Source organism: Sesamum indicum, linkage group LG3, assembly GCF_026168435.1.
Source record: "Sesamum indicum cultivar Baizhima isolate 11 linkage group LG3, ASM2616843v1, whole genome shotgun sequence".
Taxonomy (NCBI): Eukaryota; Viridiplantae; Streptophyta; class Magnoliopsida; order Lamiales; family Pedaliaceae; genus Sesamum; species Sesamum indicum.
The window spans coordinates 3,370,295-3,381,035 of NC_142659.1; the positions used below are offsets into that span (position 1 = coordinate 3,370,295).

Consider the following 10,741-nt stretch of genomic DNA (forward strand, 5'->3'; position numbering starts at 1 on the left):
TGGTACTTTTATTTATACATTTAATCTTTATATAAAAATAAATTTAATCAACAACTTAGTAAATTATATTATAATTAAAATTATTATTTAATATGACATATATAAACTTTATGTTATATTTTAATATATATTTGTATTATGTTATATTTTTCTTAAATTGACAAGTAATTCATTTATAATTTTTTATTATTTATAAATTTATGTCAAAATTTAGTAATTCTTATGAATTAATCAAAAAATTATAATAATAATAATAATAATAATAATAATAATAATAACAACAACAATAATAATAATAATGATGATGATGATAGTTGAACAATTCTAATTATTATTTTATTTTATATATAATGAGATTAAAAAGTTTAATCAATAATTATGATTTCTTAAAATCCAAGTACCTGATTCATACGAAATTTAAATATATACAAGACTATGTCCATTAGATCATATCGGACGGTATGATTTAAAATCACATGGTATGATTCAACGATACACCTTCTTGAATGATTACTCTTATGTTTCAAGTACGATATCTCGACATCCGTATATTTTATATAACGGTCTGATCTGAATTTTGATAGCCAGATTAACCCATGTTGTTTAATAATATAAGATGATAGTTATATCAATGTTATAATAACATTTATAAATATATAAATTTTGCAGATTGTGAACATATATTAATTTCAACTATATCTATGTAAATTTTTTATGATGTATGTCTCATGATTTAAAATAATAATAATAATAATAACAATAATAATAATAATAATAAATAAATATTTATACAAAAAGTCAAAAATAAAAAACTCACCTCTTTCTCTCTCTTGTTATCGTTCTTCTTCCTCCTCCTCTCTCACTTTGTGTTTCTTTTCCATTCCTTCTCCTCTCTCAATTCTTCCCCAAATCTCTTAGAACCCTAACTCCAAACTCAGGGCAACAAGGACAGCAGGTCGGCAACGAGGACGGGGACGAGTACGGCTTCCATCTTTGTCCTCTCATTTTTTTCTCCAAACCCATCTCTTAGAACCCTAGCCCCAAATTAAACTCACGGCAACAAGGACGGTAAATCGGCAACGAGGAAGGCGACGAGTACGGCTTCTCCAGGTAATCCTTATTTCTTTGTTGCATTTTACTTATTCTTCTTTTTTTTTTGGGTTTGTTGGAACTCTGCTTTGGGTAGACTATTCGCTGGCCGATAGTGTACTTGGGTAGACTCTGCGTAGATCTTGATAGCAGACTTGGGGCAAACATAATTTTTATGGATGTTAGATATATAGTAATTTCCCGATGAAACTTCCAGCTGATAACAGGCTAGTTGTAAGAAGAAGATGCAAGTATCAAAAGAGAAGCTTTCACTGTTGTGTTACATTACTGAGAATTTTGAACTAAGGTGAGAAGACGTTTGAAAATTCAATTATTTGTAATGTTACCATGTATTGGTTAATAATGAAAAACAATATTAGAATGAATGTTTTTTTGCTAAAAATATAAATATTTAGCAAGACAAAAATCTGAAACAATTAACAACAAATTCTAATAAATTAGGGAGCCAGGAAAATTAGTGCATCAGATGTGAGCTAACTATACCTTATCCTCTCAGTGGAATGATTGGTTTTCCAAAAATATGAAAGCACCAAGTCAAAACAGGAAGCAGTAAAAACATAATTGCAACTTACACCTACATAAAAGAGTTGCAAAAATGTTGTTCTCTAAATCATAGGTGAAAGAAACAGACAATGGTTATTCATTAATATTGCTTGTAAAATGTTGTTCTCTAAGGCCAATTAATCTCATATTGCTGAGCAGGATAATATTCCATTTGTAACTATGAATAGTAGGTTGATAGTTTGAGAGTGTGAAGGAGACTTCAGAACCAATTCCTCCAACTATTCATTCTCCAGTCCACTCATACATTTTAGTGCTTCTATCCACAAACTTGGGAAACTAATACGAAACCTCTGTTTTTCAAATTGTTAACCAACAACATTAATTGTCACCAATTACATCTTTCAACCATTATATGATACCAACAATAGTACCAAAGCAATTATTCTGCTGCGATCTCTCTCTCTCTCTCTCTTTCTTAGAATACCACATCATTGTTTTCTAGAACTGGAGTATTAATTATAGACTGTGCATGTATGTAATAGTTTCTTCATCAAACAAAAATCATTTTTTCCTGAATCTTTTGATGACTATCTTATTCTTCATTAAGATTGAGATACTTTAATTTACACATGTATTTAAATGTTATAATTAGGCCTAATCTGAGATCTTTTATTCCTATTCCTCTTTTTTCACTTGTTTCTTTTTTATTTGGTGATTAGCATTTCTCACTTCATTTTGATGTCAGATCCTTTAAATTTTGGGACTTTTCTTATATCAGTAGATAAAAAACCATGATCTTCAAAATAATGGTTAATTCATCTAGCCTCCTTTCTCTAAAAATTGCAGAATAATGAATATTGACCGTAGTTGGATGTGGAGGCGCTTGGATGATAATGGGTTTCTTTGAGATGAATTCGTAACAAAGGTTGATCAGGAGTTCTTGAACTTTGCCTTTAATAACCCATGATTTCTGAATAATGGACAAATCAAATGTCCATGATCTAAATGCAGCAACACAAGATTTTTGAATCGGAGTGATGCGCATTTACACATAGTAAAAAATGGATTAATATTGTTTTGTACACTATAGGAAAAAGCACTTGGTAGAGAAGTGACTGATCTTGAGCTATTTCAAAGATGCCATAGAAAGAACAAAGGAATCAGGGAGTTCATCGACAACAAATCCAAAAGAATTAGTGTAAGTATAATTTGTCATTGGATTTAAATATTGATTAGTATATATGTTGAGAAATTTTGTTAGACTTTTATTACATAAATGTTCCTTTGTATGTAATGTACTTGCACAGGAAGAATACCTTGCAGATTAATGAGTTAACAAAAGTTATGGAGGAATTTTCAAAATGAGAAGAAGAAAATAAAAAATTGCTTGAAATTGCTCTTGAAGAAGTTCGAAAGAGGGAGGAAGAGGCTCGAAAGAGGGAGGAAGAGGCTCGAAAGAGGGATGAAGAGGCTCGGAAGAGGGAGGCAGACCTACAAGAACTAGTTCGAAAATTAATTCAAGATGTGGGATACACAAACCATCAATTTGCTGGTGGGTCGGGACAACAGGAGCAACAACATTCCAGGAAAGATAATTAGTTTATTTTTTTTGTTGGTTGTTTATCACTTAGTGTATGTTGATTTGGGTTGTTTATGACTTAGTGTATGTTGATTTGGGTTGTACTTTGACTTATGTTTGTTGACTTGGGAGTAGACATTGATATTATTTGGTAGTATTTGGATGATGACATCAATTATATTAGTGTTGTTGTATTATGAGTATCTTTTTTGTTAATATTTGTTGTTCTTGTTTGGGAAATTCAGATTTTGGTATTGATGGAATGTATATTTGATGGTATAATGACCAGGATATTAATTTGGGTACAGAAACGGAAAATTTTTTAAATTTTAGGCCGAATTAGAGACGAAAATTTGTCAGGTTTTAGAGACAGAATATTTTCTTCATTTCAGAGACGAAAATTATTTTACCTTTATCGACGGAATCAGAGACGGATTACCTACGGAAATCAGAGACGGATTACAGTTAAATTTTCTTCTTTTTTGTCAACAGAATTAGCGACCGAATTTTCGGTCTCAGATATATCGACGGAATATTTCTGTTGCTAAATTATTAGCGACGAGGTCTTCTGCGACGGACTTCCGCGACGGATTTTTCCGTCTCTAATTTGTTTTAGAGACGGAAATCCTACTTTCAGAGATGGAAATTTCCGTCTCTGATACCCTATTTTCTTGTAGTGAATTAACCAAAACATTTGTATAAACATAGTAAATTTTCAAATGATTTATTAAAATAAAATTATTATTAAACCAAAATCATTATCACAGTGTTGGTCTTGTACATACTTTAATCACAATATGAATATGACCTAATCCAATCAAGCCAACTCTACCATATTTCTATTATAATAATACATCATATATTTTTATGTATACTTTTAGGGTTAAATACATTTTGCAGCCCTATAGTATATTATCCTCGTGAATTATCTCTTAAATTAAATAAATTTTTATTTACCCTCTTATTTTTGAATTAAATAAATTAAATAAAATAGGGTGAAATACACTTTACCCCAAATATATTATTTATTTTAAATTAATAAGTGTAGTATTATCCCTTTTGGCTAAATTTTTAGATAAAATTACCCTTATATATATACATATATAATACACAAAGTTTGTTTAATATTTTACACTTTATATTGAACTTCAAATATTTCTTAATTAAAACAATATATTTCAACTATACTAACTTATATAATTTACATTTTAAAGATTAAAGTGTCACATAATAAGTGGGAATAATAAAATACACAAAAGCATTTAACATAAAATGTGTTCTTAATTCTTTTGTTGATGTTGATTTAATATATAAAAAAAAACACTCAAATACATTAGAAGCAATATAAAAATATACGATATGAGGGAAAAAATTTCAACTAATTGACTCAAGGGGTTAAGTGTTATATTTTATTAATTTAAGGGGGTGAATGCAGTACCTTACGGCATAATTGAGGGTAGTAAAGTGTATTTAACCCTAAAACATAATACCTTCAAATAAAGAGGGTAATATTGGAAGTTCTCTTAAATTGTTTGCTGATATCAATATTTTAGATCAAATATTTTCAAAAGGAATATAAATATAAATTTTAAAGTTTTTTCTGAAAAAGTGTGAGTTTATATTTTTAACAGAATTACGTATAATTAAACCCTAAAAAGAATTGAATTTTTTAAGAATGTTATTTTTTCTACTTACTTCAAGAAGTGAACCAAAAGCAAATACATAGCTACTTAAGTAAATAAAAGTGAAAATTTCTTTCATGGTGTTGATTAAATCATGCAATAAATAAATAAATAAATAAATAAAAAGAAACCATATGAGAATAAACTTTTAATTTTCATTATGGAAATTTCGTACAATAAAACAAGTAGCAAAAGAAAATAACACATAGAGGGAAATACACCATCCTCCGACAACATGGGAACATAACAATGCTTCCTTATTTTCTCCTATTCGAAATAAAAGTACTTAGTACATAATTTTTTCACAATCTCCAAAGAGATCAAACCTTTTATGTACCTCTCCTTTTCTTGGATCCACGCTCTGAATCCATCTCAACTTGTCTCTTCTCTGAAGTTGGTCGCCCCTTTAAAAACTTCATAAACCACAGAGCTGAATTTTTCATGTATCGTGTCAAGTTATTTATATAGTCTATGTAGACCAAACCAAATCTCGCTGTGTATCCGTCGGTCCATTCAAAATTATCACAGTACGACCAAGCAAAATAGCCCCTTACGTCAACCTGCAATTCACTACAAAAGAAGAGAATATTAACGGCACAAAAAGAAAAAAAAAAAAAGAGAAGTATTGATATTGTCACTAATTATATATTTATTTAATGACAAAGATTTGTTTTTTATTTTGTTGCAATAATGGATTTCATATTCTTAATGCGGATTATAGTTATTTTATAAACGTTGTTAGTAGCAAGGATTGGCGACAGATATATAGTGACAATAAATAATTACTGTCACTATAATTTTTTTATTATAAGTAATTAAATTGTCATCATATATAGATGTGTCATAAAATATTAATAGTGGCTACTTGTTATGGTTCTTATCATGCGATAAAATCGAAATTATTGTCATTTAATATATATTTTTAATGATAACTTTAAAATTTGTCATTATAGTCGTAACGTTTGTTTGGTTTGGATCATGGTTATCCCTACAACCATCGCAAAAATTTTATTTCGCTAATAATAATGATTTGAAACTTAAGGTAGTAAAACTAAAGAGGTTATCTTAAAACTTACTATATTGCTTTTCGAAGATAGGCGAGATGCTCTTGATGATATCGAGTCCTTATTGTGTCTGCGCAAGCTTGTTTAGCTGTGAGCGCAGAGTCATTTTTATCGGCAACTCCTATATATATATATATAAACGATTGGATCATTTGTAAGAAATTCATAGTAATTATAAAATTGAAATAGAAAATAATTTATATAGCATAACAATAACAAAATACTACCATTTTCAGTAATGTACATAGGAGGCAAGTCTTGGCCATATTGTTTTTTTAGATACTCCATGTGGTCATATAATCCTTTTGGAACCATATACAACCATGATAAAGAAGTCTAATAACAGAAGAGAAACAAATGTAAGATTAGTTAAAAAAAAATATATCTTAAAATTTATTTAATTATTTTTATAAAATAAATTAGAAATCTTACGGGTTCTCCGACTGGATTATTTTTTTTGTCGTAAGCTGCATGAAAATGAGAGGAATATTTTATTTAACTAAGAGGTATATCAATTTGTATTTGAAGCAAAAAAAAGGCATGAAGAGTGGGGTTCTTAATATAAATAATCTTTAACTTACAACTGTAAATACAACGTTGATCTGCAGGGTAGCCAACACCTGGAGGGTTACTCTCAGTAGCAACAAAATCTGCTGTGTAGTAATTCAGACCAAAAAAATCAACCGAACGTTTGAGCAGTTGTGTTTCCTTGTCTGAGAAAGGGACAATGTTGGCCTTAGCATTATCCAACATCGTTTTTGGAAATTGGCCATATATTACGGGTTCCAAAAACCTGTAGAGAATTTTTCCCGTCATATACAACGATCATATATGATTGAAATCAAGATATGTCGTTGAAATAAACGTACCAGCCTATCATAAAATCATAGGCTCTTTTGACTGATTCATCGCCCAAAAGCAGTTGAGATCGATAGTGACAACTGGAATTAAGAACAATTCCTATTTCGCCTTCTTGAACTACCTGCGCTACGTACATTCAGTAAGTTGAAATTAAATGTTAACTATTTAATTTGTATTCATAATTATGTCATACGCACCTTAAAATTGGTTCGGTACGATTGAACTGCTGCCGCATGGCAAAGAAGCAAATTTCTTGCCACGGTATATGCATCTTTGGCCGGATCATTCACAAGAAACCAAGTGTCCCTTTTGGGCTGAGTTGTGGAGTCTAATCGTTTCATTCGTATGCAAGCTCTATGAGCAGGAAAGCGCCCTACTTCTCCTTGCTTGTCTGCAGCATTGATGTCTAAGAAGTGATCACCAGGCGTATACCCACGCACCGCGTACGTCCATGGCTCGTTTACCGTTGTCCAGAATTTCACCCGATCACCGAATTCCTGAAAGCATATCTCTGCAAACTCTACAAAATCATCCCTGCAAGATCATTAAAGTTATATATCATTCATACATCGTAGGAGACGAAAATAGGTATAATGCTTTTTTAGCCCCGTTGAACTAAACTTGTAAAACATGGTCATGATGTTGAAAAATTAACGGCGTAAGGCACATGCATTGCATGTGGTTGTTAAGTGGCCACTTGGAGGGAAAAACTCATTGGAGTTGAGTGTTCTAGGAGGGGAAATTTAAATTACTTATTTTATATAAATAATAAATTAATGTTTGAATATAGTTATTTATATTTATAATGGAATCGAAAGTGTTACAACTTTTCTATAATGGGATTAAAAAATGTATTGTCCAAACTTTATGCTCTAAAAACAACCAGTTCACCTGGGTGTGCCCCTCCATGATATCTATAAGTTTTCTCGAGATGACGATAATAAAAGTATATCAATTGTATTAACAAGTGTAATTCAATCGCCATGTTTACTCGAAAACATCTTCAATTCGAGTGATCTGGCTAATGTGCAACGAATGAGATGTAGACTGAGCTGTAAAAATTTAGTAACTCACACTACTTTATCGCTCAACATGCCACCATACTCCAGTTGCAAGCAATTAGGAATATCCCAGTGAAAGAGAGTCACAAAGGGTTTCATGCCTTCATCAAAATGATAGAAGTCAGTTTAGTACTTCATCGTATTGCTCCAGAAAATAAGACATCATATTAAAAGGGGTTGAGATGTGTAGAGTGGATTTCAACCGTGATCGAACACAGTATTGATGACATCATTGTAGTAATCGATTCCTTCCTTGTTGATTCCAGCACAAGTTCTTCCGCCTATTACATATTATTAATTAGTACAGTTAGTCGAAACGTATTATTGATTATTGCAATATAATCGACTGTCCGAATTCTACCATGCATCTTCTAGTCTGGTTACCTGGCAGAATTCTTGGCCATGAAATCGAAAATCTGTAGGAATCAAAGCCCATGTTCTTCATCAACTTAATATCTTCCTGCAAAATACATGCAATAAAATAAGCATGCAGTACATCTGCACACTATCGCAAAATTTAATAAATAAATAGTTTAATACCTTGTATCTATGGTACCCGTCACAAGCAACATTTCCGTTGGATCCATCCACAATCAAATCTGTCGCTCACATTAAACCTCATTATTATATATCATTGAAAATGTAATATATGAATTAAATGTATTCTTGATTTTGTAAGAAGAGTGACTGCGATAAAAAAAAGAACTATAAATTAAAGGATGAAATACACCAACTAACTTAAATTACGAAACAAAAAACGCATGTAAGCCTATATAAACACACACACGTACACAAGTACAAACTAAAATTTTTATTTAAAGATAAGAAAATCTAAAAAAAGATCAAAGGTACGTAATCACTTGGAGTTCTCAGCGTCAAGTCATCCCATACACTTATGCTTTTACCGCCTTTTGCAGCAGCTCCTTCGACCTGAAAAATACGTAAAACATACACAACAATAAAAAATTAATCAACCTAAATACAGCAGAGTTACGTAATTATTCTTGTAACTGTGTGAAAATTAATCAAATACCTGAAAGGAAGATGTGCCAGTTCCAAAGATAAAACCCTCAGGGAAATCACTACGGGTTAAACCGGCACCATTTTCATGGATTGTTGGGGCAGAGTTGAGAGTGTTGGCCTGCATTTTCTCAAAGTATGATCAAAGAGACAGGGAAAGAGTATAGCTTTTTATACAATTGTTTACTGCTAGAGGGACTTAGCCGTGATGAAAAATGAAGAGCAGCTGCGCCTATTTATAGTTGCTGCCAGGTTGAAGCAATAATAGAAGTGCGGAAATAGCATCTTTCATTGTATAGGTTAGGCCCGTTTTACTTTTCTGGTCCCATTCATTATGAAATTAGTACTTTTAGTCTCGTAGCTTATAAAAATTAGTACTTTTGGTCGTTATTTAGTTTTCCGTCTACAATTTAATGATGTGGGTCACGTGTACCTAACACGTGCCCCGTTAAGCATTTCTGGCTGGAGGGAGAATTGACGCGTCATCCACCTTGAGACCACTTTTATGGGGAAATATAACTACATATTTTTTAGGGGAAAAAAAAATCTTACAGAAAATTAGGGCAAAGAATTGGGAGTATCTCTCTTCTCTCACAAAAATTGAGTCTCATTTTTCCCATATTTTTGTAAGTTAAAGTCAAATAAAAGCAACATAAGGAATCATGTCTTCCACAAGTGAATCATATAGACCAAGTGGAGCGCTAATATGCTATTGTGGGAAGAAGGGTTAATTTCTACTCCAACAAAAAAAACTTAATCCAGCACGTGGCATACACTATTAAATTATAGACGAAAAAGTAGACGAGAACCATAAGTGTTAAGTTTTGTAAGTTACATATTAAAAGTACGAATCCCGTAATAAATGAGACCAAAAATAAAATAGATCTAACTTATCGGACCAAAAATACTATTTCCCCTTGAGTATACACAAGTGCTAGTTGACATTTAATATTTGTATAGTTACACCTCATATATAGATGGATTGACTTTCTGTGTATGCGCACATGGGGAGTTATTAACAATTTAGAGGGTGTTTGGGTAAACATTTTTTATGTTTCAGGAGTTTATAAGTTTGGATCTTATTCTAAAAATAAGTTTTTAAAGTATTTGGATAAAATGAGATGTTAGGATGTTTCGTATAATAAGATTTTTTATTGGTAAAATAATTAAAATGTGTATGATACTATTAGAATCAAATAATTATTTCTTGACATATTTTGCTTTAAAATTTTTTAAAATGCTTTTATAAGTAGTAGACATTAGTTTAATGCAAAACAAAAATATAATCTTTTTATAATAAAAAAGACTAATTATTACCTAAACTTTTGAATGAAAATAATATATATATGTTTATATATGTACATTCATGCTAGTGAATATTAATTTATATACATAATTTATATTTTCTTTGTTAATGCAATGATTATTAATTTCTAGTCGTATAATTTATAATATTTTGAATTTATATTTTTTAGTAAATATAATATCAATATCAATCTTACTTTTGTTTAACTATAATAATTTATTATTAAATAATTGAGTATTTTCTCTTTTTTTAATGTTAAAAAAACTAAATAGTAAAAAAAATTAATCCTGGAGAGAGAATGGTGTGTTTGTTTGTGTGTGTGTGCGCGCGCGCGTGTGTGTGTCTGAGAGAGAGAGGGGAGAGTATGTGAGTGTATGAATAGCGATATTTTTGTTTTATGATATATTAATTTTATATAGCTTATAAGATCTTATAAAATAAATTAGGAAAGTTAACTTTTCTTTAAATAGCTTATAAGATCCAAAATATTTTATTTTGGAGATCTTATAAACTCTTATTAAAAAATTAGCCAAACACTTTATTAGAGCTTATAA

The 10,741-nt window shown here is 30.5% G+C and overlaps 1 protein-coding gene and 1 long non-coding RNA gene across 3 annotated transcripts; one reads left to right on the forward strand and one right to left on the reverse strand.

Annotated features, from left to right (window-relative positions):
- Window positions 1-812: 812 nt before the first annotated feature.
- Window positions 813-3,409, forward strand: LOC105157136 (uncharacterized). Of its 2 annotated transcripts, XR_847420.3 has the most exons (4): window positions 813-1,110; window positions 2,461-2,539; window positions 2,705-2,812; window positions 2,922-3,409. It is a non-coding gene; the product is annotated as an uncharacterized LOC105157136 (long non-coding RNA). The 2 variants fall into 2 exon arrangements; XR_847421.3 differs by lacking the exon at window positions 2,461-2,539 and having other exon boundaries at window positions 817-1,110.
- A 1,601-nt stretch (window positions 3,410-5,010) lies between these two features.
- LOC105157135 (strictosidine-O-beta-D-glucosidase-like) lies at window positions 5,011-9,085 on the reverse strand. The gene is made up of 13 exons (XM_011073444.3): window positions 8,895-9,085; window positions 8,722-8,791; window positions 8,402-8,460; window positions 8,246-8,321; window positions 8,065-8,142; window positions 7,875-7,962; window positions 6,998-7,334; window positions 6,809-6,921; window positions 6,521-6,732; window positions 6,372-6,406; window positions 6,167-6,275; window positions 5,952-6,060; window positions 5,011-5,445 (listed from the first exon to the last, which is right to left on the reverse strand). Exons 1-13 carry the CDS (start codon window positions 9,006-9,008, stop codon window positions 5,205-5,207), a joined length of 1,641 nt encoding a protein of 546 aa, XP_011071746.1. The 5' UTR covers window positions 9,009-9,085; the 3' UTR covers window positions 5,011-5,204.
- Window positions 9,086-10,741: the final 1,656 nt, after the last annotated feature.

Excerpts from the sequence above, each read along its gene's own strand:
- LOC105157135 (XM_011073444.3), bottom strand. The coding sequence starts at position 9,008 with ATGCAGGCCAACACTCTCAACTCTGCCCCAACAATCCATGAAAATGGT. Across the intron at positions 6,922-6,997 it reads CGTACCGAACCAATTTTAAG|GTAGTTCAAGAAGGCGAAAT; the intron begins GTGCGTATGACA and ends TACGTAGCGCAG. Across the intron at positions 6,407-6,520 it reads TCAACGTTGTATTTACAGTT|CTTACGACAAAAAAAATAAT; the intron begins GTAAGTTAAAGA and ends ATTTTCATGCAG.